The sequence below is a fragment of the Lithobates pipiens genome, unplaced genomic scaffold (genome assembly GCF_037356315.1).
Source record: "Lithobates pipiens isolate NorthernLeopardFrog02 unplaced genomic scaffold, aLitPip1_a1.2 Scaffold_28, whole genome shotgun sequence".
NCBI classification, from domain to species: Eukaryota; Metazoa; Chordata; class Amphibia; order Anura; family Ranidae; genus Lithobates; species Lithobates pipiens.
The window spans coordinates 75,774,308-75,801,780 of record NW_027507789.1 but is presented as its reverse complement, the minus strand read 5'-3'; the positions used below and the strand labels follow the sequence as shown (position 1 = coordinate 75,801,780).

The following is a 27,473-nucleotide window of genomic DNA, read 5'->3' as shown; positions in this document are numbered from 1 at the left end:
GTTCCTATTTCATATATGAGGTTTACAACCACTTTTTGTTGAAACTCAGGAATATCTTCAATAGGAATTTCACTACTATTGGAGCCAGTCATATTCTTTTGAAGAAATTCTTCAAATAGGGTACTGTAATTTGGTAAGTCTCCTGGAAAAAATAAAAACCAAGGTAACGTCTTCCACGAAGAGCGCCAGTTCTCCACAGAGATGTGTACGCCAGTTCTCCTTAGAGATGCGTACGACTGTTAGAACTGCATCATGCAAAATTGCAATAGGAAGATTAGAGTGCCAAAAGACTAACATTGCGACTCTACTACTCACGCTGCTGTTATGTGCAAGAAATGCCATCATTCGGTTGAAAACGATGCATTCTCTATCACTGAACCTTGGAAAGGACTAATCGACTATATATGATGCACTTTTATAAAGCGACTTAAGAGCATCGAGCTACCAGTCAAGGGTGAATCATTTGACTTTGGTTAAGCTGGACATAGATGGCGAGATTTTCTTTCCTGCAACACTGTTGCGGAGAGGAATCCTTGCCGTGAAGTTTGTGTTCTCCTAGCAAGGGAAGCTCCCCACGCTCCCCCCGCGAGAAAAGTGATTGGCATCTGAATATTGTTTGCATATATTATCTGCTTAAAGTATGTTATGTGTTTAGAAGCTGGAGATTTGCCTTGATACACCGATTTTTTTTTTTTTTTTTTTTTTTTTTTTTTTTTTACCCAATTCTGTACATTAAACCTAATTTCCAAGTAGCTGCAAAATTATCCATTGCATCAATGTCCTCTTCTAAATTGACAGTGCTTTTGTGTTTCAAGAAAGGCACATCATCTTTGTTTAGACATTATCCTGGGTCAGCATGTATTTACAGTATTAAAAGGCTGGCTCAGGTGATGCAGTCATGTAAAACCTGATATCTATGCAGCAGGGGCGGACTGACAACTCATGGGGCCCCCGGGCAATAGGAGATTATGGGGCCCCCAGGCAATCAGAGATTATGGGGTCACATATTTCTATTGGCTGGGAAGGAAAGTACTGGAGAGGCGGGGCAGCTATAATCTCTGGATTTTTAGACCAAACGGATGTCAGTAAGGGACATTTCAGAGACAGATGTAAAAAAAACAAACAGATTTTTACATACTGTCCCTGGGTTTACTGAGGCTGGCAACCCTGATGGGGCCCCCTAGTGGCATGGGGCCCTCGGGCAGTGCCCGAGTGGCCCAATGGTCAGTCCGCCCCTGCTATGCAGTTTTTGGTTGCGTTCACCAATTCCTGATGCAGATCAGCACCCTACTGAAATCTTCACCGTAGGTGAGTCGACTTTCATTTGGTTCAGTAGAGACTGACTGAATGTTAATCCATATCTGACCATTTCAGCTAGAGATAAGTTGATCTACAATCTAACAATTGACTTCCCTTGAACAGAAATGTTGGAAAATCTCCACTCGATCAACGCATGCACCCAATTAGCCACAGCGGTCATGTGCATTCTGACAATGGAGTCCCCTATGTCAGGATGCAATAGCATTGCAGAAAGGATTCCTTCATCCACCTCAATTGTGTGGGTGGGAGAATCCATTTGCAAAATGGGTGGGACCTTGTGCGCTGTTAGTGTTGAAACTATAAGCTAAAATGTATCTGAGCTGCTGACACTTCCCACACCTCCCCGCAGTGTGAATGACTGAAACCTGAATGTATTATACACCTGTGTGTACACACATGTATAAAGTGTCACAATATTAAACGCAAACTCCTTGCGATCTCCTAATTGTGGTGATTTTTAAAATGGATATGAAATATATGTGAAAAATATGTGAAAAATCCATAAACCTATACACCACCTAAATAATGCTCGTGCACGTGTGTGTGTGTGTGTGTGTGTGTGTATATATATATATATATATATATATATATATATATATATATATATATATATATATATATATATATCTATCCATCCACAATTGTCCTTGTACATTGCACACTCACATCATTCACAGAAGCCAATTAACCTATCTGCATGTCTTTGGAGTGTGGAAGGAAACCAAAGTACCCGGAGGAAACCCACGCAGGCACAGGGAGAACATGCAAACTCCAGGCAGGTAGTGTTGTGGTTCGAACCAGCGACTCTTTTTTTACTGCTAAGCGAGAGTGCTAACCACTACACCACTGTGTGTGTATGTATATGTATGTAATATATATATTTGCAGCACGTCTCTATCAAGTCCATTTATTCAACAAAATAAGTCAGTTTAAACAGATAAAGCTACAGGTGCCTTCATGCATCAGTGCTCTCCTCCCACATCAGATGTACCCTCACCTTAAAGCGGTAGTAAACCCGCTAATGTTGTGTGTGTTTTTTTTTTTTTTTTACCACCTTCAAAGCAAAAGACATAATGAGCTAGTATGCACCATACTAGCTCATTATGAAATAGAAAAACAAAAGGCGCCTCTAAGTGTAGAATTAAAAGCTGTTTAATTTCCCCAAAAAGGGTTAAAAACACTTACAAGATATGTAGACTGGCAGAGCATATCATTAATATCCATGTAGGTGGTCCGGCATGAATGCAGTGGTCACTGGCATATACCAGTTCTTTAGGCTGTGTGTGTCCAGTAGCAGGGAGGTCCAGGGGATGCCAACAGGAAAAACAGCAGGGAGCTCCAAGAGAACTGACAGGCCAGTCCGCAATCACAGTCTCAAAACACGAGGATCCTGGAAGTGACGTCTGCGGCAGGAGACAATAACCAGCAACCAGCGTGGACCACAAACAGGAAGCAAAACAGGAAGCAGTCATCAAAGAGGGACGCGTTTCGGAACATCTCATTGGTTCCTTTATCAACCTGATGACTGTGTGTGTATGGGACTAATTTATACTACCTGGGTGGAGCTTAGGGGCGGGGATATGTAAATGGGGCGTTATCACAATATAAAGGTATAGGACAGGGGGAGAAATATACCTTACCTCCTATACCTTTATATTGTGATAACGCCCCATTTACATATCCCCACCCTAAGTGTGGAAGATACCCTATTATAGACTTTCTGGTTCATAAAGACATCTGTTTTTTGCTTGGTCCTGAAGTTCAGAGCGCCCTTACAAACTGTATCTGGCTCATTATGAAATACTTACCTTAGAATGAGGCCCCGACATCTGGCCTGATCCACGCTGAGGGAGCTGACATGCTCCCTCGGCGTTTCTTCTGGGTATCGCGGCTCCGGCGCTGTGAGTGGCCGGAGCCACGATATCTATTTCATCCCAGCCGGTCGGCCACTGCCGGACTTTCAGCCGAGAATCCCCTTGTGCGCATGTGCCGCTGCAGTCAGCGGCGCATACCGAGGGGAGATTTTTTTATACCTACAGGTAAGCCTTATTATAGGCTTTCCTGTAGGTAAAAGTAAAAAAAAAAAAAGTATACAACCACTTTAAGGGCTTCGGATTTAAGCCTGAAATGTTAACAGTGGCTGATCTGGATGTCTCCTTATCCCCGGCTGCTGCACATGGATCCTTCTCACTGTGACTCTTTCCACCATAGACTCCACAGCGGTCTCTTAATTATATCCGCCAAGCTTCCTCAGGTTCACATATAAAAAGCAATGTAGCAAAGTGTAATACTGCTTTAAAACTTTAATCCTTTAAAACATGTTATACATTAAACTCACATTTCTACGAATAAAAACACTCGTGTACATGTAGCAGGGATAGGAAAAACCTATACCCCAGATCTGCAGCCCCGGTGTATGCGGTGTGCGGACTCTACTATTCCTCCTCTCCTCACTACCAAACTCCTCGTCAGACAGTCAGATTCCTACCGGTTTCGTCACACACCTTATGGCTGGGATTTCAAAGCAGGGGAGGGGTGAACAAGGAGGGACTTTCATTAAAAACATGGCTCAACCACCTGTTTTTAATGCACCCATCCCCCCAACTACAAGTGTACACAAGTCCTTATAGCTTAAAGTTAAGAAAAGCAGTGGTTAAATAAGAATGCTCTATCTGTATCAAACATGATATTAAAGTTAATTTGGGCAGTGTTGCATGATGTAGTAATTGTCATTTAAAGCGGAGGTCCACCCTAAAGTGGACCTTCCGCTCATTGGAATCCCCCCCCCCTCCAGCGCCACAATTGGCACCTTTCAGGGGGGAGGGGGGTGCAGGTACCTGTACAGTACAGGTATCTGCACCCACTTCCAGCGTAGATTCTGCAGAAGGTACACCTTTCCGAAAGTCCCCTGCTGCCTGCTGGGAAACACACGGATCCCAGAGACAGCGGGGACCATCCTTATTGCGCAGCGCGACTCGCGCATGCGCAGTAGGGAACTGGGAAATGAGGCCGAAAGGCTCCACTTCCTGATTCCCATACCCAAGATGGCGGCGGCAGCACCTGAGAGACGATCGAGAGATCGGCTTCGGGTGCCGACATCGCGGGCGCGCTGGGCGGGTAAGTGTCATTATTGTAAAAGTCAGCAGCTGCAGTATTTGTAGCTGCTGGCCTTTAAAAAAAAAACAAAAAAAAACGGCGGACTCCCGCTTTAAACTATCATAGCACTGGAAACGGAAATGGCCTGGAAGTGAAGGGCTTTTACAGGCTGGCGATTAAACAGGCTGTGAAAGTAGGCCCCCGTGTAACTTTTTCTTTGTTTCTCTCCTAGTTTTGGCATAAAGCATGCTTCCACTGTGAGACCTGCAAGATGACTCTGAACATGAAGAATTACAAGGGATATGACAAGAAGCCATACTGTAGCGCGTAAGTGGCAATCTGCTTATTTTGTTTTTTTGCTCCACTTGCCGCTCAGTACTTCAGTGCATGAAATATGGGTCTAGTGTAGAGCTGCACAATTGTTAAATTTTGTGATCTCGATTCACCCCCCCCTGACTATCCCCCCTGTAGTTTGCTGATTCTATCTGCTCGTGCAGCTGTCAACAGAAAGCATCCGGCAGTCTGCCAAGTCTTTAACATGAAACATTGTAACTAAGCTTCCTTCTTGGATCAAAGGGATAGAACTTCTGTGTAAATAATCCTGCAGTCTGCCAAGTTTTCAACAACCTGTAAATACAGGAAGTTTAACCACTAAAGCCCCATACACACTATCAGATTATCTGCTGAGTTTTTCCTTCAGATTTACCAAAACCATGTAGTAGAAGGGCCTGCCTGATTGCATACACATTGAAACTCCTAAGGTTTGTCCTCATATTATATGGTTTTGGTAAATCTGAAGGAAAAACTCAGCAGATAATCTGATAGTGTGTATGGGGCTTTAAAGTCTAAATCTTTTTCTGACACTTCTTTAAGTTAAAATATTTTTTGCTAGCAAATTACTTGGAACCCCCAAACATTATATTATATAAATTTTAGCAGAGACCCTAGGGCTGCAATATTTTATATCACACTATTTGCCCAGCGTTCTTTCAAATGCAATTTTTGGGGAAAAAATACACTTCAATGAATAATAAAATAAAAACGAAACAGTAAAGTTAGCCCAATTTTTTGTTTTAATGTGAAAGATGTTACACCGCGAGACTCGTGAGAGAATCGTGATCCATCTTCTATGCAAAAAAATTGTGATTCTAGTTTTAGCCAGAATCGTGCAGCTCTAGTGAGCTGATGGCTGTTTTTATGACTCTTGGTTTAGTCCACTAAAAAGCTGCCTCTACCTTCTGTGTTCAGTGGATGCTTTTCGATGCAATGGTTGTTTATCTACTAGTGGCCCTAAAGTTAACAAGTTCATAGTGAAATATGGGTATCGCCATTGCTGAACTCATTCTGAAAATGCTAATTATCTGGCCTTTATGGTGACACACTTGGCATTACTTTGTGACATGCAAAATGACTGAGGAATCTATAGGGGTGCTATATATTTTATTACATTAGTGCAGTGGTTCTCAGCCTCTGTCCTCAAGTACCCCCAACAGATCATGTTTGCAGGTTTTCCTTTATCTTGCACAAGGGCTTTACATCAGTCAATGGCTTGGTGTTTTGGACAGCTAATAGAAATCCCCAAAACATGTCCTGTTAGGGGTACTAGCGGTCTGAGGATGAGATCCATTGCCTTGTATTACACTGTAGTTGTATCTCTTGACTTTTTATTTACTATTTGTTTCCGAAAATGGTACCTGTTCGGTTTTCGGCAAAATTGTGTTTTTTGGGTTCTTTATTCTTCTATATTATTATTTGATTAGTTTTACTATATTTTTTTTTTTTTTCTACGTTTAGCAAAAGTGGGCAGGTTAGAACTACCTTTTAATTTTATAATTTTGTATTGCAGAATGATATACATAGCTTGAATCCATGCCTGGAAAGGAAAGTCAAAGTACAGTCAAACATTTTGAACTAGCATTTTCATAAACCGCGACTGGCAGCAGAAACCTCCATATTTTTCTCATGCCAGGAACCGTATACAGCTAGACAGCCACAATACATCTGTGTGTACATGGGTGTTAGGGGTGCACCGAATAGATATTTTGGTGCTGAAACTGAAAATGCAGGATGCACTTTGCCGAAAATGACAGTTTTCCCACAGTCGTTTTCCAGGTCAGCCCTTGAGAGATGGAGCGCTTCCTCACAGGAAACGCATTGCCATTCATTTCTTTAAAAGGGGGTACCTCAGGTCCCTGGTCTTAGTGTTTCCCAAGTTCGTCTTTCAGGACAGCCACCTTAGAGAGACGTTGGCTCCTCCCCTCTTAGGAAACACTGCCTTCAATTTCACAATTTAAGTCTCACCCTCCCTCCGTCCCTCAGTTATGGTGTTTCCTCCGGTGGGGAGACACCGCTAAGGAACCTTAGCTAAATCAGTCGGCGAGACTGAGGCTACGTTATCTGGAGTGGAGCTCTGGCTCCGCTCGGCAGTCCGATCATCAATCGGACTACTTTCGGCAGTCCGGTCGGCTGGGGAGCTGGACTTTCGTACTGACCATCTTACATGCACTCTAAACTTCGCTTGGGGAAAGCAGGAAGTTTGGGGAGGTCCATCCCTTCGTTTCGCCTAGTGGGGCGCTGCAACAGGATGTCCTAGGTCCCCCTGTGTTTGCAGTTGGCTTGGGGCTGGAGGCTGGACCGGGCGACGTCAGTGCCGGTGGGGGCGGACACCTTCGTTGGATCCGCGTCTTCCGGTTCCGGATGCGGTTTGTGAAAGGGGACCAAGCGTTCGGCTGGTGCAGCCTCTTTCTAAGTTGTACAGGCAGCTGTCGGAGGCACGTTCGTACCACTCTTCCTCAACAGGAGAATGTCCGAAGCAGAGGCTTCAAGAGCTCCTGGGGATAACAGCACCAGCCACTCAAATGTAAGGGGAACCCTGGGGAGGCGTTCCCTTACTTTATAACCAGTAGCTCCACTGGTGTTGTTTTTTTCCCCCTTGGTGGTCGGGGGGGGGGGGGGGGGAGGGCAGTTCGTCTGGGATGCTGGTGGTAATTGATCCTGGGGGGGGCATTCCCGGTGGTCCTCTAAGTAGCGCTGGTGTTTCTTTTTTTAAATCTTATGCTGCTCTCTCTTTTTTTTTTTTTATTTGTTTTTCAGAAAGCCACGAGCAAGTCCCCCCATGGTTCTAGGAAGAAGTGTCCTTCATGTAGAGCCTCTATGGGGGATTCCTGGCTCAAGGCACTTTGTAAGGAGTGTATTGAGGGGTTGGTTAGGGAGCAGGCAGCAGAACAGGGCGCAGACCTAGCGGCTTCTGTGAAGGAACTCTCTAGTACTTTCCAGTCTTTCAAAACACTTTTCTCTAGTTTCCAGTGGCCTCAGCCCCAGAGCACTCCTCCACCAGCGCAGCAGAGTGTACCACCTAGCCCAGTGGATGTTCTTCCCGCAGGTGGGGAAAATCCAGGGGGCTCCAGAGAGGAAGTTGAGGAAGAAGTTGACAGTGCCGTCTCAAACTCCCAAGGGGAATCTGACGGTAAGGGATTGGATGGAGAATCCAAAAGAACCTCACGGTATAAACTTTCCCTGGAAGAAGTGGATGAGCTCTTGGGAGCTATTCATACCACTTTAGGCATACAAGAGGAAAAGAAGGCATTGTCACTCCATGATCAGATGTACAAGGGCCTGGGGGAACAGAAAAAGCAGGTGTTCCCGGTTCATGACGTCTTGATAGATGCCATCAAGAAGGAATGGCAGGATCCCGAAAGGAAACCTTTCTTTTCTGGTGCATTAAAACAAAGGTTTCCTTTTGCGGAAGAGGAGGCTCTTGTCTGGAATAAATCTCCCAGGTTAGATGCTGCCTTTTCTCAGGTGTCCAGGCATACTGATCTGGCCTTTGAGGACATGGGGGTACTTTCAGACCCTATGGATCGAAGGATGGATTCACTTCTGAAGAAAGCCTGGGATTCATCACAGGGAAACCTTAAGCCTGCCATGGCAGCCACAGTGGTGGCTCGTAATATGGAGTATTGGCTTACCCAGATTAATGCGCACATTGAAGCAGGAAAGGCAAAGGAGACTATTATATACTCCTTTCCCATGCTGCTTAAGGGGATAGCATACATTGCGGATGCTTCGGCTGAATCTGTGCGAATGTCTGCAAGGTCCTCGTCTCTGCCCAACTCAGCCAGGAGGGCCTTATGGCTGAAGACATGGCAGGGGGACAATGCGTCCAAAGCAAAGCTCTGTGGGATCCCTTTTACAGGAGACTTGCTGTTTGGGCCAGATCTTGAAGCAGTGTTAGATCACATGGCTGATAAGAAAAAAGCCTTTCCCTTTAACCACTACAATACAGGGCACTTTCGCCCCCTTCCTTCCCAGCCCAATTTTCAGCTTTCATCGCTCTAGCGCTTTCAGTGACAATTGCGCGGTCATGCTACACTGTACCCAAATTAAATTTTTATCATTTTGTTCGCACAAATAGAGATTTATTTTGGTGGTATTTATTCACGACTCCGGTTTTTATTTTTTGCGATATAAGCGCAAAAAAGCGGAAATTTGGAAAAAAAAACTATATTTTATTTTTTCTATTTTAAAAGAAATCCAATAAAATCAAATTTTGTCATAAATTTAAGCCAAAATGTATTCTGCTACATGTTTTTGGTAAAAAAAAATTCCGTTAAGTGTATAATAATTGGTTTGTGTGATCACGGACATATGTACGCAAATGATCATGTACATATGTGTGCAGGTGATCACGTACATATGTGTGCACATAATCATTGGGACAAGTGATTTTAGTGGGACATGTGGGGGACATGTTTTTATTATTAGGGACATGTGTTTTTTATTTTTTGGGGACATGTATGTTTTGGGGACATGTGTGTTATGGGGACATATGTGGGGACTGTGTTTACACTGTGTGGTGTGTTGTGTGTTTACACTAGACTGAAGATCAGTGAGTAAAAAGCTGTAAAAAACAGCTCATACTCACTGATCATCAGCCGGCTGCAGCAATCTGCTCTCCTCTCCTCAGCGATGACTTCTGTGTGAGGAGAGGAGGAGCCGATTGCCTAGCAACCGGCTGTTTGTTTACATCACATGACGGCCGTGATTGGACACGGCCGTCATGTGATCAGGAGGGCCAATCACAGAGCCCTCCTGCCGATCTGAGATGCGCCATGTCCCGGTGACACGGGCGCATCGGGATCGCGCCACTGCGCGGGCACGATCCCGCTCCTCCTGATGGACCTTCCTGAACGTCCTATCAGGAGTAGACGGCTCCCACCCGGCCGTATATGTGCATTGGCCGGGTGGGAAGTGGTTAAGAGGAAATATGGGGAGCAGTCAAAAAGACTCGTCCTCAGAAAAAATTTGAAGCCCCTAGAACTGATCGGCAGAAGAAAAGTTATGGGCTCAAGGGCAAGGGACGTGGGGGAGCGATTTTTTTTCACCCTCCTGAACAGCCCAAAAAGTCTCAATGACAGGGTCACGGTGGAAGGAAGGTTGGGGGTCTTCCTCCCACAGTGGGAAATGATCACCTCCAATCAGTTTGTATTGGGGATCATCAGAAGAGGTTACCGTTTGGAGTTTTCAGAACTCCCCCCTCTGAGACTCCTTGTCACCGAGCTGCCAAAATGTGCAGAAAAATCGTCTGCCCTTCTTTCCTCTCTTCAGGAGTTAGAGGAACAAGAAGTGGTAGTACGGGTCCCAGCAGGAGAGGCAGGCAAAGGCTTCTATTCTCATATTTTTGTGGTTAGCAAGCCTTCGGGAAAGTTCAGGCTAATCCTGAACCTGAAGCCTCTGAATGTCTCGGTCACCTACAGAAGGTTTCGGATGGATTAGGTTTACTCTGTGAAGGCACTTCTTCCACCAAACTGTTTCATGGCATCGATAGATTTAAAAGATGCATACCTACATATTCCCATCGCAGAGAGCCACCAGCGTTTCCTCAGACTGGCAGTGAGAACCTCAGTAGGGGTTCTACACCTTCAGTTCAAAGCACTTCCCTTTGGGCTATCCTCTTTCCCCCGTATCTTCACCAAAGTGATGGCAGAAGTTCTGGCATTCCTGCGTCTCACGCGATCACCGAGATTCCCCTATCTCGACCATCTTCTCCTGTTTGCCCCTTCTCCGACGCAGTTGATTCGGGATCTACAGGTAACAAAAGACCTGTTGGTGAGCCTAGGTTGGCTTCTGAACCTAGAGAAATCCAACTTAATTCCTTCCCAAAGGGTCACTTTACTGGGATATGTGTTGGACTCAACAGAACAAAAGGTCTTCCTTCCTCTAGAGAAAATTGAAAAGGTAGACAAAGCACTGTTGTTTCTCCAGGGCAGCTGTCAGATCTCAGTAAGGAAGGTCATGTCGGCTTTGGGCTTGTTGACATCCACGCTCCCAGCGGTTCAGTGGGCGGGATTACATTACCGTCCTCTGCAACTATTTATCTTGAAGGTTTGGGACCACAGCCAGGGGTCTCTGGATTCTCTGGTTTTGGTTCCAACTCAGGTAAAGATGTCCCTCTGGTGGTGGAGAAAGGGAGCAAATTTGTCACAAGGCCTAGAGTGGATTTTACCAATATCCAGGGTGGTCACAACCGATGCGAGCAGCTCAGGTTGGGGTGCACACCTAGACTCCTGTTTGGTACAGGGTACCTGGGAGAGGAGGGAATCAATGAGATCCTCCAATTGGAGGGAACTGAGAGCAGTAGATCTGGCTCTCAGGACCTTTTTAGAGAGAACTCCGGGGACATCATGTAAGAGTCAGGTCGGACAATTCCTCGTTAGTGGCTTACGTCAACAGACAGGGGGGCACCAGGAGCGGATCTTTATGGGCCCTAGCAAAAGCCATTCTCAGGTGGGCCGAAGCAAATGTCCTGTCCCTTTCAGCGATCCATTTGAAAGGAGAGCAAGATCAGGTAGCAGATTTCCTCAGCAGGAGAACTCTGAGAGAAGGCAACTGGGTTCTCAAGCAGGAAGTTTTTTGAAATGATCACCCAAAGGTGGGGGATTCCTTCGATAGATCTCTTTGCATCGAGGGAAAACTCGAAGGTAGTTATCTTCTGTTCCCTAAACAGGAGATACGGGGCGTTGGGGGGTGGACGCACTAGCATAGAGTTGGGGATTCTCCAGGTGCTATGCTTTCCCCCTCCCGTTCTGATTCCGGCAGTGTTAAGGAAGTTTCAGGTGGAGAATACTACCCTTACTCTAATCGCTCCTCACTGGCCCAGGAGGCCGTGGTTCTCCATTCTGAAGGGCCTGTCTGTGGAACCCCCTTGGATTCTTCCAGTCCAGGAGGATCTCCTTTTTCCGGGTCCAATCTGCTGTCCTCAGGTGGAGCGGTGGAACCTTGCAGCTTGGCTACTGAGGAGGAATTGCTGAGGGGCAAAGGGTTCTCAGATCGTTTAGTAGCCACTCTCCTAAGTTGCAGGAAAAAGGAAACTCAGACCATTTACTTGAAGGTATCTTGGCGGTTCAATAGCTGGTGCTCAGAGAACTCCTTCAATGTGCGCAGCTCGATAGCCGGTCGAGAGTTCCTGCAGGCAGGGGCAGATAAAGGTTTAGCCCTTGGAACATTGAAGGGTCAGGTATCCGCTTTAAGCGTATTTCTGGAAAAGCATCTAACATCAGACCCTTGGATAGTAAGGTTCTTTTAGAGCCTTAAGTAGACAGAGACCTGTTACAAATTCCCCATTCCCAGTTTGGGATCTTTCATTAGTTTTACAGGTTCTCACAGGAGAACATTTTGAGCCATTGGAATCTTGCTCGTTAAGACTGATCACTCTCAAAACTGTGTTTTTGGTGACGATCACTACGGCAAGGAGAGTAAGTGAACTCGAAAGCCCTTTCTGTAAGGTAGCCTCTACTTTTCATAGAGTCCAGGAGTTTGTGCTGCCTACTTTCTGTTAAAATCCGGTGAGAGAACAGGTACACATTTTTCATAGATTGGATGTTAGAAGATGTGTCCTTCATTATTTAGATTGCACAAGTCAGTTCAGGAAGTCTGATTCACTTTTTGTGTTATTTTCAGGGGCTAGGAAGGGTTCCAGAGCCTCTAGATGTACGATAGCCAGATGGTTGAGGTCAGCCATTGGGCAGGCTTAGGTGGCAGGGGGTTTAGAACCTCCAGTGGGGATTAGAGCACACTCAACCAGGGCAGTGGCAACTTCTCAGGCAGAGTGGGCTGGTGCTTCTCCTGAACAAATCTGTAGAGCTGCAACGTGGTCCAGTTTTTCTATGTTCGTGAAGCACTATAGACTGGATCTTCTGTCAGCCAAAGACCAAGCCTTTGGTCGTAAAGTGCTGCAAGCAGTGGTCCCATCCTAAGGTAAGGTGCTCGCTTATCCTCTTTAAGGTGGCTGTTCAGAAAGACGAACTTGGGAAAAACGAAGTTACTTACCGGTAGCATCCTTTTCTGGGAGTCTTTCAGGACAGCACCAGTTCCCACCCAGGTTTTTGAAGATCTTCGGGAACTCATCACATGAGATCGTCGGGTAAGATTAAAAGTTTGTTTGACGTTCTTATGTCTCCCCAGTTGGCCGGAGGTACTCTGGAAGAACTGAGGGACGGCGGGAGGATGAGACTTAAATTGTGAAATTGAAGGCGGTGTTTCTTAAGAGGGGAGGAGCCAGGGTCTCTCTAAGGTGGCTGTCCTGAAAGACTCCCGGAAAAGGATGTTACCGGTAAGTAACTTCGTTTTTCCTTCGTCTGGAGGAGACATGTTGCCTGAAGGGACCGCCTGAGACTCCATCTCCCAAAGGCTAAGCTGGGACATGTGTCTCATGGCAAGCAGGGAGCTTCTGGGCTGCGAAGGGTGAATGCACCCTTAACGTATGGTTGGTAGAGGAGCTTGGATGTGCAGCCATGGGCAACCCTCCTTACGCTATAAGCAGGAGGTGACCCAAATTCTGACTTCTTCTGAGCTCAGGCATGGAGAAAGGGCCCAATGCACCATCCCTTTGGCGGGGGGCCTGTACCCATGGCTGGAGGCCGCTTGACCCGGAAGACGCGGTGGGGTGTTGTCATTGGCTTGCGAGGGGGAACTGGTCCACCCTCTTAAAGGTGCGGGAAGCTTGAATTGCCGGCTGTTGCCATTATCATGGACGTGGCTGCAGGTGACAGCATGGACTCCACAGGAAGGTCCAGGACGCAGGGTGGCGATGCTCTGTCATCTGCCTAGCCTTCAATGGACGCAGGCACCAGCGGGACACGGGTAGGGACCAGTGGGTGATCCTTTGTCCAGTTTGTGAACAGCTAGCTAGATAGTGGTGGTCTCTAGCGGGCACTACAGGGCTTATTAAGGGGTCACTGGGTGTGCACACTGGAGGGTTGAGTTTACTTTTTTTTTTGCCTCACAGCCATGGGGCCCCTGTGTTTGTCTCGGCAGGCCAAACCTTCTAAAAAAAAAAAAACAAAGCCCACTCCCAGAAAGTGGTGTGAAAAATGTGCTACCAAGATGCCTTTGGAATAAACACAGCCGCTATGCCAAGTGTGCATAGACAGACTGGTTAAACAGTCAGGTGCAGTCTACACAAAAATCTTTTGGCTCCATGAGGGAGGATATGGCCACTACCTTTAAGGATCTTAAAAAGTTTATTGCAGAGTTTAAACTTCCAACAGCTCCCTCTAGAAGGTACTCTCCCATAGTCTGACCAAGATCAGTCACCTCAGGGTCGCAGGAGACGGCGAGGGAAAGAGCGGGTTGCAGCACAGTTAGCGTAATAGCCACCAACAGCTCAGATTCGGAGCAGGGCAAAGGGTGAGAAGAGAAAAAGGTGCCAAAGTACAAATTGTCTCTAGAAGACGTAGAGGTATTACTTGGGGCCATATACAAGACTTTGGAGATTGAGGAAGAAAAAACACTTCCATCAATACATGACCTGATGTATCGAGGTCTTAGGAAGAAAAATTCCAAAGTATTCCCGGTCCACCAGGTGATGCCGGACGTTGTGAGAAACGAGTGGGCAGACTCAGAAAATAAGTCCTTCTTTGCGGCTAGTCATAAGAAGCGGCCTGTTTCAGTGATGAGCCCACGGGAAGTGTGGCATAAAAAAAATCTAAATGGGATGCGCCACTCCAAAGTTTCCAAAAAAATCTTCATTGGCCTTTGAAGATATGGGGCATCTTAAAGATTGCATAGAGCCGGCACATGCCACCACTTGCATGGCAAGAAACCTGGAATTTTGGCTCTCTCAACTGCAAGACCATATAGAAAATGGCACGTCCAGGGAAGAAGTTTTGAAGACCCTACCGATCCTCTCTAAAGCAGTCAGCTACATAGCGGCTGCGTCCGCTGAGTCAGTGAAACTGGCAGCAAGATCATGAGGCCTAGCCGTGGCAGCCAAATGTGCTATTTGGATGAAGACCTGGTCAGGGGACCCTGCATCCAAAATGAGACTATGCAACCTCCCATTCTCCAGAGACTGTTTGGGACAGGCTTGGACGAAGCCCTAGAAAGAATGGCAGACGGGAAGAAAACCTTCCCAATTTGAAAAGTGCAAACCTCCACAAGAGGTTTTTCATGGATGGAGAATGACCACTAGAAGACACTACCTCAAAAAGAACTAGAGGAGTCACAAGGGGAAGCCAAAGAGTAATGTCCTCTTTGGCTCTTCTAACCAAACCTCACAACAATGACAGATCACCAGTAGGAGGAAGGCACCTTCCTACCTAATGCAGAAGATGACGACAACCAATGGATTAATTCTAGACATCATCATGAGGGGCTACTCCCTGGAATTCAATTGTCATCCTCCAGAGTTTATTAACAACTTCCTAGGGATCCCAAAAAAATCAAAGGCTCTCCCGTTGTTGCTGGGGGAGATGGTAGACCAGAAAGACCATACTCCAGTCTCAGAGGAAGAGAAACAAAATGGTTTTTACTCTGTGCTTATGTAAAAAAAAAAAACTTCCAGGACGTTTTAATTTTTAAATCTAAAGCCTCTGAACCCAAGCGATACAATACAAGATTCCATATTCTCAGTCAAAAATATCCTTCAACCGGGAACTTTCATGGTGACCGTGCATCTCAGGGATGCCTATCCCAACATTCCACAAGAAGAATCCCGGAGATACCAAAGGTTGGTGGTCGGGATAGAGGGAAAGGAATATAATTTCTAGAGCAGGGCTCTTCCTGATAAAGGTCTAGCGCTCAGTACGCTGAAGGTCCAGATAGCAGCTATGTCGGTGTATCTAGAACGGACACTACAAGAAGACTCGTTGGTCTCCCGCTTTTGCAGAGCGTTGGCAAAATACAGACCACCAAAAAGACACAAAAAAGTCCCACATGGGATATGACGGTCATACTGAGGGGGATCATCAGAAATCCATTTGAGCCGCTACAAGAAACCTTTTTACGCCTTCTAACACTCAAAACCATTTTCCTTGTGGCTATCACTAGAGCGCGTAGGATAGGGGAAATCCAAGTTCTGTCAGAGAGCCTTTTCTAAATATTCATGATGATAGAATTGTCCTTCAAAACAGATCCGGGATTTACACCAAAAGTGACGTCAACATTTCATAAATCCCAGGACATAGTAATACCTTCATTTAGTAATTCACTAACCAACAGCAAAGAGCAAGAACTAAGCCTTCTAGATGTTAGAAGATGTCTCCTTCAGTATCTGGAAGTGGCAAAAGAGTTCAGAACTTCAGACGCTCTATTTGTCCTGTATGCTGCCAAATGGCTAAACAAGCGTCCAAGAAAACGCTAGCAAGATAGATCAAGGCAGCTATACTAGAATGCTACAGAGTTATGGAGATAACACCGCCAAAAAATCTGAGGCCTCATTCAACAAGGGCTTCAGCAGCCTCGTGGGTAGAGAAGGCGGGAGCCACTCGGGAGCAAATTTGCAAGGCAGCAACAGGCTGGATCTGATATCTAGCCAGGACCAGGCTTTTGGTGGGAAAGTCCTCCAAGCTGTTGTGCTGCCCTAATCTGGTGAGTACTTGGTTATCCTCTCAAGGGGCTAACCTGGAAGACGACTGGGGGAAAAGCAGAGTTACCGGTAACGGTTTCCAGTAGTCCTCCAGGGCAGCACAATCCCACCCTAATGTGTAACCTTGTGGAGTTGGGTTATGTCTTTCAAGATTCTGGCCTTCGGTTCTCTTGGATGACTGACCGTATCAAAACTAGTGATGATACTATAATCTGTCAGATCTGGTTATAATGTAAATTAAATCTACCGTATATACTCGAGTATAAGCCGAGGCACTTAATTTTGCCACAAACTGGGAAAACATATTGACTTGAGTATAAGCCTAGGGTGGGAAATGCAGCAGCCACTGGTAAATTACACACACACACACACACACACACACACACCCCTTTCCCCTTGTAGAACAGCCCTTACTTGTAAGGTGGTGTTCCTTGTCCCACTCCCAGCTCTTGTGCAGGACACACGAGGGGTGCACATGCAGGAATTTACCACAGGGGGCAGCAAAGAGCCCGATGTTAGCGCAATAAAAACGCACACATTCCAAAAGCCAGCGCAGCCATGGATCTCTCCTGCACCTGCCCCTGCCTTCTCCTATCCCCGCCAGACAGCTGGGCCTTTCTGCCTCACAGGAGTATAAGCCGAGTGGGGCTTTTTCAGCATAAAAAATGTGTTGAAAAACTCAGTTTATACACAAGAATATATGGTAATTGATGTGTGACCACCCCAAAATGTGCTGAAAAAGTGGGTAACCAAGCCCACATAAAGCATCCACTTTAATCCATATATATTTATATATATATATATATATATATATATATATATATATATATATATAATGTATATGTGTGTGTGTGTATATATAATATAGCCAAAGACCAGAAACAAAAAACAAACGTCCATGAAAGTCTCAAAATATTAGTGGCAAAAGTAGCCAAAAAATGTATATGGCTAGTAAACAAATGTATCAAAAAAAGAATTCAAAGAAACTGTTCAAATCCCACAAGTGTAAGTAGCCGATTGTTCAAATATATTCCCAACTGCTTATGATCTAAATCACTCACCAATGTTAGTGGCTGGTAACAGAAAACCAGCAAACACGCTTTTTCCATAACTTTTGGCTCTTGCAGACCATAAAGCCTCGTGTACACTGCTGTTGGTAAACGGACGTTCAGAGGCAGTTGGCTGCTTTTTTCAGCTGCACCTGCACTCATCCACTGTTATCTTATCAGTACATGTGCCTAGGTTTGTTTTAATTTCATTTTTTTTAGGCAGTTGAGTTTAGAGGCCTTTTTTTGGAAAGCAAAAAAGCTAGTTCAAGTTAAATCGTTCAGGAGAGGTTGTAAAAATGTTCCATGTACATTAAGCCTTACACTTTGAAAAGGAAAAGAGATTGCCTGCTGGAAGTCCGGATTGACTGCTACTGAGGAGATCTGATATAATCTACCACAGATCTGTTCGGTATAGCATCATGTTAAGGCTGGGGTTAAACCTATGCAAGTTGGAATGCGGTTTTCCCCGCATCCAGTTCGCATGACAGGAGATTGTGACCAGCTCTCTATGGAGCTGGTTCACATATGTCCGTTGCAGATGCAGCTCGTAGAAAGGGTCCGGGGTGTCCCTGTTCTCAGGTTCAGGGACGTATTGGGGCCGAATTGTTTCCTGAAATTGGCCCTGAAACCGAGCCAAAGACTCGCAGCATTCCTATGCAAGCCACTCCACAGCCGCAACAGACATATGTGAACTGGCTCCATAGAGACCTGGTCACAATCTCCTGTCATGAAAATTGGATTCAGAGACATCCAGTTTGCATAGGTTTAATCCCAGCCTTGACACGATGCTATACATTACAGATCTGTGGTAGATAATATCAGATCTCCTCAGTAGCAGCCAATCCGGACTTCCAGCGGGCAATTTATTTTCCTTTTCAAAGTGTAATGGTCTGCAAGAGCCAAAAGTTATCCACTCCTGACTCTCCTCCATAGTGTATGATCAATCACTCCAGAGAGATTTTTGTGATCAGAAAATAAAGCATAGCATAAAATCCTTTTAAAAAAGTTTACTTATTTAACTGCTTCAGCCCCGGAAGATTTTTACCCCCTTCCTGACCAGAGCACTTTTTGCACGGTCATGCGACATTGCCCCCAAACAAAATTTAAGTCATTTTTTTACCACACATAGTGCTTTCTTTTGGTGGTATTTGAACACCCCTGCGGTTTTTATTTTTTGCCTTTAGGCCGATATGTATTCTTCTACATATTTTTGGTAAACAAAAATTTCATTAAGTGTATATTGATTGGTTTGCGCCAAAGTTATAGCGTCTACAAAATCTATGTTTGGCATTTTTATTATGTTTTTTTTTTCTTACTAGTATCGTGTTCCCTCTGTGTTCTAACTGAAGGGGGGAGGGGACTGTGTAGGGCATTGTATGAACAGACGATCAGTCTCTTCTCCCCTCAGAGAACCGTAAACCACACACACACACACACACACACACACACACACACACACACACACACACACACACACACACACACACACACACACCCCGGTGTGTAACCAGTGTTGGCAAACGCCGGGCACTCATATCGGCTCTGGGGGCAAGCAGAGCGTGCGTGCCCCTAGTGGCCACAGGGTGAATTATTGCTCTCGCTCTACTAATAGTGGCAATACCTCACGTGTGGTTTGAACACAGTTTTCATATGCGGCTACTACTCGCGTATGCGTTCGCGCCTGCACATGAGTTCGGTGGGAAAGGGTGTTTTTAAAAAAAAAAAATTTTTTATTTTACCTTTTTTTTGTTTTATTTTTTTATTTTTACACTTAAAAAAGAAAAGAAAAAATTGTCACTTTTTTCCTTTTACAAGGAATGTAAACATCCCTTGTAGTAGAAAAAAAGCATGACAGGACCTCTTAAATATGAGATCTGGGGTTAAAATACCTCAGATCTCATATTTACACTAAAATGCAATAGAAAAAAAAGTCATTTGAAAAAAATAGTTTCTTTTAAGAGCTATTGGCGGAAGTGAAGTTTTGACATTGCTTCCTCCCTGCAATGGTATGGAGATGGGTGTGCCTCCCACATTCACTCCCATCCCAAGGTTTCATGGGAAATGTAGGCTGATTACAGTTAGAGAGAAGAGGATATGATGCAATCACTGTTATCTTCCCTGTGAGAAAAGATGATGCATTTTTTGAATCTCAGAGATGACTTCCTGAAAATTAACCACTTGCCGACCGCCGCACGACGATATACGTCGGCAGAATGGCACGGGCAGGCATATGGGCGTATATATAAGTCCCTGCCTGCCCGCGGGTGGGGGGCCCGATCGGGCCCCCCCCCGGTGCCTGCGGCGGTCGGCATTCCTTCGAGAGCGATCCGGGATGAGGGGGCGGCCATTCATTCATGGCCACCCCCTCGCGATCGCTCTCGACGAATGGAAATCCCCCGTGACATCACTTCCTCTCCTGTAATGTAAACACAGGAGAGGAAGTGATGTATTCTCTCCTCCGTGTCGGTATTTTTCGTTCCGACACGGAGGAGAGCGGATCGGTGAGTTGCACCAACACTCTACACACACAGTAGAACATGCCAGGCACACTCACACCCCCCCTTTACCCCCCGATCACCCCCCCAATTACCCCTGCCCCCCAGTCACAGTGACACCAATGTCATTTTTTTTTTTTTTTTTGCATTGGTGTCATTTGTGACTGTAATAACTGTTAGGGCAGTTAGAGTTAGCCACCTTTAGTTCTAATGTACCCCCCTAACCCCCCCAATAAAGGTTTAACCCCGTGATCACCCCCCGTCGCCAGGCTGGGTTCACATTGCAGCGGTTTATGAGAACGAATGTGATTCGCACCGCACTGCAGTGCAAATCACATCCGATCTCTGTGCGATTCGAATTCAGCCATTCGCCGCACCCGCCGCACCCGCCACACCCGCCGCAAATTCGCACGGGACCCTTTTTTTGGCCCGCAGCAGAATCGGATCGCATGGGTGTTCACACCATGCGATCCGAGTTTGCAGATCGCACTGCGATATGCGAACTGATCTGGGGGTGTCGGTAACATTTCACTGACACTCCCAGCAGTTCGCATAGGGCAGTGTGAACTGCCGCCGGGAGGCATGCGATGCGGGAACCCGCCGCGGATTCGCGGCGTTTCCGCATCGCTCCAGTGTGAACCCAGCCTAATAAGCGATCATTTTTCTGATCGCCGTATTAGTGTCACAGGTGACGCTAGTTAGGCAGGTAGGTATTTAGGTTCGCCGCAGCTTTTTATAGCGCCAGGGACCCCCATATACTACCGCATAAAGCCCCCTGATTGCCCCCTAGTTAACCCTTTCACCTGTGATCACCATATAACTGTTACAGGTGACGCTGGTTGGTTAGTTATTTTTTTATAGTTTCAGGGCACCCGCCATTTATTACCTAATAAAGGTTTAACCCCCTGATCACCCGGCGGGTGTCATTTGTGACTAATAACTGTTAGGGCAGTTAGGGTTAGCCCCCTTTAGTTCTAAGGTACCCCCCTAACCCCCCCAATAAAGGTTTAACCCCGTGATCACCCCCCGTCGCCAGTGTCACTAAGGCTGGGTTCACATTGCAGCGGTTTGAGAACGGATGTGATTCGCACCGCACTGCAGTGCAAATCACATCCGATCTCTGTGCGATTCGAGTTCAGCCATTCGCCGCACCCGCCACACCCGCCGCACCCGCCGCAAATTCGCACGGGACCCTTTTTTTGGCCCGCAGCAGAATCGGATCGCATGGGTGTTCACACCATGCGATCCGAGTTTGCAGATCGCACTGCGATATGCGAACTGATCTGGGGGTGTCAGTAACATTTCACTGACACTCCCAGCAGTTCGCATAGGGCAGTGTGAACTGCCGCCGGGAGGCATGCGATGCGGGAACCCGCCGCGCATTCGTGGCGTTCCCGCATCGCTCCAGTGTGAACCCAGCCTAATAAGCGATCGTTTTTCTGATCGCTGTATTAGTGTCACAGGTGACGCTAGTTAGGCAGGTAGGTATTTAGGTTCGCCGCAGCTTTTTATAGCGCCAGGGACCCCCATATACTACCGCATAAAGCCCCCTGATTGCCCCCTAGTTAACCCTTTCACCAGTGATCACCATATAACTGTTACAGGTGACGCTGGTTGGTTAGTTATTTTTTTATAGTTTCAGGGCACCCGCCATTTATTACCTAGTCTCACTAGTGTACCCCTAAATTTAGGGGTGTCTACTTTCCAAAATGGGGTCATTTGGGGGGGGTTTGTGCCATCTTGGCATTTTATGGCCTTCAAAACTGTAACGCCCTTAGAAAGCCTGAAGGCGGTGCTTGGTTTTCGGGGCCCCGTACGCGGCTAGGCTCCCAAAAAGTCCCACATATGTGGTATCCCCGTACTCAGGAGAAGCAGCAGAATTTATTTTGGGGTGTCATTTCACATATGCCCATGGCATGCGTGAGCAATATATCATTTAGTGACAACTTTGTGAAAAAAAAAAAAAAAAAAAAAAGTTTGTAATTTTCCCGCAACTTGTGGCAAAATATAAAATATTCCATGGACTCAACATGCCTCTCAGCAAATAGCTTGGGGTGTCTACTTTCTAAAATGGGGTCATTTGTGGGGGTTTTGTGCCATCTTGGCATTTTATGGCCTTCAAAACTGTAATAGGTAGTGAGAAGTGAACTCAAAAATTTACGCCCTTAGAAAGCCTGAAGGCGGTGCTTGGTTTTCGGGGCCCCGTACGCGGCTAGGCTCCCAAAAAGTCCCACATATGTGGTATCCCCGTACTCAGGAGAAGCAGCAGAATTTATTTTGGGGTGTCATTTCACATATGCCCATGGCATGTGTGAGCAATATATCATTTAGTGACAACTTTGTGAAAAAAAAAAAAAAAAAAAAAAAAGTTTGTAATTTTCCCGCAACTTGTGGCAAAATATAAAATATTCCATGAACTCAACATGCCTCTCAGCAAATAGCTTGGGGTGTCTACTTTCTAAAATGGGGTCATTTGTGGGGGTTTTGTGCCATCTTGGCATTTTATGGCCTTCAAAACTGTAATAGGTAGTGAGAAGTGAACTCAAAAATGTACGCCCTTAGAAAGCCTGAAGGCGGTGCTTGGTTTTCGGGGCCCCGTACGCGGCTAGGCTCCCAAAAAGTCCCACATATGTGGTATCCCCGTACTCAGGAGAAGCAGCAGAATTTATTTTGGGGTGTCATTTCACATACGCCCATAGCATGTGTGAGCAATATATCATTTAGTGACAACTTTGTGTAAAAAAAAAAAAAAAAAATTTTTTTTTTGTCATTATTCAATCGCTTGAGGCAAAAAAATAAAATATTCAATGGGCTCAACATGTCTCTTATCAATTTCCTTAGGGGGTCTACTTTCCAAAATGGGGTCATTTGGGGGGGTTTTGTACTGCCCTGCCATTTTAGCACCTCAAGAAATGAGATAGGCAGTCGTAAACTAAAAGCTGCGTAAATTCCAGAAAACGTACCTTAGTTTGTAGATGTGACAACTTTTGCGCAAACCAATAAATATACAATTATTGACTTTTTTTTTACCAAAGACATGTGGCTGAATACATTTTGGCCTAAATGTATGACTAAAATTGAGTTTATTGGATTTTTCTAATAACAAAAAGTAGAAAATATCATTTTTTTTCAAAATTTGCGGTCTTTTTACGTTTATATCGCAAAAAATAAAAATCGCAGAGGCAATCAAATACCATCAAAAGAGAGCTCTATTTGTGGGAAGAAAAGGACGCAAATTTTGTTTGGGTACAACATTGCATGACCGCGCAATTACCAGTTAAAGCAGCGCAGTGCCAAAGTGTAAAAAGACCTGGTCATTTACCAGCAAAATGGTCCGGTCTGAAAGTGGTTAAATTGGACATATCTCTTAAACGGTTAGAAATTTCACAAATGTAATAACTGTTCAGTGTTTTGTTGGGGGGTGTGTACTAATGGGGGATTTTTTTGAAAATCCCGGAGTTCTGCTTTAAGCTTCTGATTTACTAGAACACTGCGTTCCTTCTCCACTATTGATTCCCCTAGTATGTATGAAGCATACATATTCTTAGCCCCAAGTGCATAACTTTACATTGATCAACATTAAACCTCATTTACCACATAATTACCCATGTAAACCATGCATTTTGGCTCACATGGAAGTTTGAGACATCCTGTAAGGACATTATTCCACTGCATAGCTTGCAGAGGTACTCATCTTTACTGGTCTCAAGACTCAATTACAAATATACTGTCAACAAGCCAATTTGATGCAATTACGCAATGCATTACGATTACTGTCCATGGTTTTCATCCAAAAATTTAAGCAGTCAGAAGAACTCCATTTTTTTTTTATCTGCTTTAAAAAAAAAAAAGATACTCCCCTGCATGTAGCAAAGTCTGAACACAGCAGACAACAACCATATATATTTAATACTAAATGGCATCAAATTGCTTTGAGAGGGTTCGTATCAGTGGCATATTATTTTACATTGGTCTGTGTATAAAATTGTAGCACGGTGTCCCAGCAATGCAAGCATCTGTGTTACCAGGTTACAAAGGGGACTTGCATGGACTGTGGAATTTTTTCCTGACATTTACTGCCAAAACTTTTACAGTGTGTTTAATGCACAATTTTTTTAAAGAACAAATATTGCACATATTTTTATGTGGGCCTAGAAGATGTGTGTGGCGAGGGGGGTGTACAGTATACAATTGGGGGGGGGGGGAGGGGGGTGTACAGTATGTGTCGGAGGGGAGAGAAGGCATGTATACTATAGATGGGGGAGTATACAGGTGGGAGGCGGTATTATTAGGGGGGTGTACAATACACCCCTCTGGGCACAGTCAGTATGCAGACAGCTGTGTAGGGAGGTTGTATCACCTTGGCAAGCATACACTCTGCCCTCTTCCTGACCACCCAACCCTGCCGTCTCCGTGACATCGTACATCTCCGCCCCCCGCAGATCGCCTTCTAAGGAGTGAGCAAGTGATCTAAGGGAATCACAAACGAGGGGGAGAGGGAGTGGGGTTACTCTAAAGGAGGGAAATGAGAGGATGTCAGAGGCAGGGCACGCCATCACAATTCAGCTGGTCTCTGCATCGATGCAGAATCGTTGAAGGCTAAATCAAGATGCATCCACGCACCGATTATTTTCAACACCCCTTATAGCTTGTGTCATCTGCAAAGACTGAACTGTGTTTTTTTTTTTTGTTTAAATCCTAGACCCTATATCATATATAAATGTAAAGTAAGGGTCCCAGCGCTGAACCTTGGGGTATACCACTAATAACCCTAGACCATTCAGAGTAAGAATCCTTAACCACTAATCTCTGAATTCAGTCTTTCAGTTTTCTATCCATTTACAAACTGATTTTTCCAAGCCTGTAGACTTTACCTTACACATTAGCCATGTATGGGGAACTGTGTCAAGCGCTTTTGCAAAATCCAAGTATACCACGTCCACAGCCACCCCTCTGTCCAAGGTTTTACTTAGTGGTGTGAAAAAGTGTTTGCCCCCTCCCTCATTTCCTGTTCCTTTGCATGTTTGTCACACTTAAGTGTTTCGGAACATCAAACCAATTTAAACAATAGTCAAGGACAACACAAGTAAACACAAAATGCAATTTGTAAATGAAGGTGTTTATTATTAAAGGTGAAAAAAATCCAAACCATCATGGCCCTGTGTGAAAAAGTGATTGCCCCCCCTTGTTAAAACATACTATAACTGTGATTGTCCACACCTGAGTTCAATTTCTCTAGCCACACCCAGGCCTGATTATTGCCACACCTGTTCACAATCAAGGCATCACTTAAATAGGAGCTGCTTGACACAGTAAGGTCCACCAGAAGATCCTTAAAAGCTACACATCATGCCGAGACCCAAAGAAATTCAGGAACAATTGAGAAAGAAAGTAATTGAGATCTATCAGTCTGGAAAGGGTTATAAAGCCATTTCCAAAGCTTTGGGAATCCAGCGAACCACAGTGAGAGCCATTATCCACAAATGGCGAAGACATGGAACAGTGGTGAACCTTCCCAGGAGTGGCCGGCCGCCCAAAATTACCCCAAGAGCGCAGCGACGACTCATCCAAGAGGTCACAAAAGACCCCACAACAACGTCCAAGGAACTGCAGGCCTCACTTGCCTCAGTTAAGGTCAGCGTTCATGCCTCCACCATCAGGAAAAGACTGGGCAAAAATGGCCTGCATGGCAGAGTTCCAAGGAGAAAACCACTGCTGAGCAAAAAGAACATCAAAGCTCGTCTCAATTTCTCCACAACACATCTTGATGATCCCCAAGACTTTTGGGACAACATTCTGTGGACCGATGAGACAAAAGTGGAACTCTTTGGAAGGTGTGTGTCCAAGTATATCTGGCGTAGAAGGAACACTGCATTTCATAAAAAGAACATTATACCAACAGTAAAATGTGGTGGTAGTGTGATGGTCTGGGGCTGTTTTGCTGCTTCAGGACCTGGAAGACTTGCCGTGATAAAAGGAACTATGAATTCTGCTGTCTACCAAGAGATCCTGAAGGAGAATGTCCGACCATCTGTTCGTGTACTCAAGCTGAAACGAACTTGGGTTCTGCAGCAGGACAATGATCCTAAACACACCAGCAAGTCCACCACCGAATGGCTGAAGAAAAACAAAATGAAGACTTTGGAGTGGCCTAGCCAAAGTCCTGACCTGAATCCTATTGAGATGTTGTGGTATGACCTTAAAAAGGCCGTTCATGCTCGAAAACCCTCTAATGTAACTGAATTAGGACAATTCTGCAAAGATGAGTGGGCCAAAATTCCTCCAGGACGCTGTAAAAGCCTCATTGCACGTTATCGCAAACGCTTGGTTGCAGTTGTTGCTGCTAAGGGTGGCCCAACCAGTTATTAGGTTTAGGGGGCAATCACTTTTTCACACAGGGCCATGATGGTTTGAATTTTTTTTCACCTTTAATAATAAACACCTTCATTTACAAATTGCATTTTGTGTTTACTTGTGTTGTCCTTGACTATTGTTTAAATTGGTTTGATGTTCCGAAACACTTAAGTGTGACAAACATGCAAAGGAACAGGAAATGAGGAAGGGGGCAAACACTTTTTCACACCACTGTACCTCCTCATAAAAAAAAATCTGTGTCTCGGCACAGCTGTGTCGGCTAATTGGTAAGCAAATATGTGGCGGCTCCACAAAAACAATTCTCGTGTGACCGAATAAAAATTGGGAAGTGATGTAATTGTTGTATTGTATTTTCGAACGACAACTGTACTAATTAAATGAAAATCGTGTGATCCGGTATTGTACAAGAGATTTTCATGCTTGTTCCGTCGGATAATTTTGCATAAATTGTCGTGATCGACTCTCAAACTGTGTACTTGCGATTGTGTAAAAACATTTTTCGTACGATTGTCTGACCGTGTGTGGGCCATAAGAATTGATTCCTGTACTGTACGGTAAAGGCAAGAGAAATTTTGACATTGTAAATTACATACAGAACACGGACCATCCCTTTTTTTTATTCTGTGATTTAACCAGTTGCCGACCGCCGCACGCCGATGTACGTCGGTACAATGGCACGGGCAGGCATAAGGACATACATGTACGTCCCTTGCCTCCCGCGGGTCGGGGGCCCGATCGGGCCCCCGCCCGGTGCCTGCGGCGGTCGGTATTCGTACGGGAGCGATCCCGGACGAGGGGACGGCCATTCATTCATGGCCACCCCCTCGCGATCGCTCCCGACGAATAGAAATCCCCGGTGACATCACTTCCTCTCCTGTAATGTAAACACAGGAGAGGAAGTGATGTATTCTCTCCTCCGTGTCGGTATTTTTCGTTCCGACACGGAGGAGAGCGGATCAGTAAGTTGCACCAACACTCACACACACAGTAGAACATGCCAGGCACACTCACACCCCCCCTTTACCCCCCGATCACCCCCCCAATTACCCCTGCCCCCCAGTCACAGTGACACCAATGTCATTTTTTTTTTTTTTTTTTTTTTTTTTTGCATTGGTGTCATTTGTGACTGTAATAACTGTTAGGGCAGTTAGTTAGCCCCCTTTAGTTCTAATGTACCCCCCTAACCCCCCCAATAAAGGTTTAACCCCGTGATCACCCCCCGTCGCCAGTGTCACTAAGGCTGGGTTCACATTGCAGCGGTTTATGAGAACG

At 45.4% G+C, this 27,473-nt stretch overlaps 1 protein-coding gene across 1 annotated transcript in view; it reads left to right on the top strand.

The window, feature by feature from the left end:
• LASP1 (LIM and SH3 protein 1) overlaps positions 1-27,473 on the top strand; it is a 273,495-nt gene that overhangs the window by 58,604 nt on the left and 187,418 nt on the right. The window contains exon 2 of the mRNA XM_077459416.1: positions 4,649-4,743. Coding sequence (XP_077315542.1) covers positions 4,649-4,743 — 95 coding nt within the window. The remainder of the gene's footprint in view (positions 1-4,648; positions 4,744-27,473) is intronic.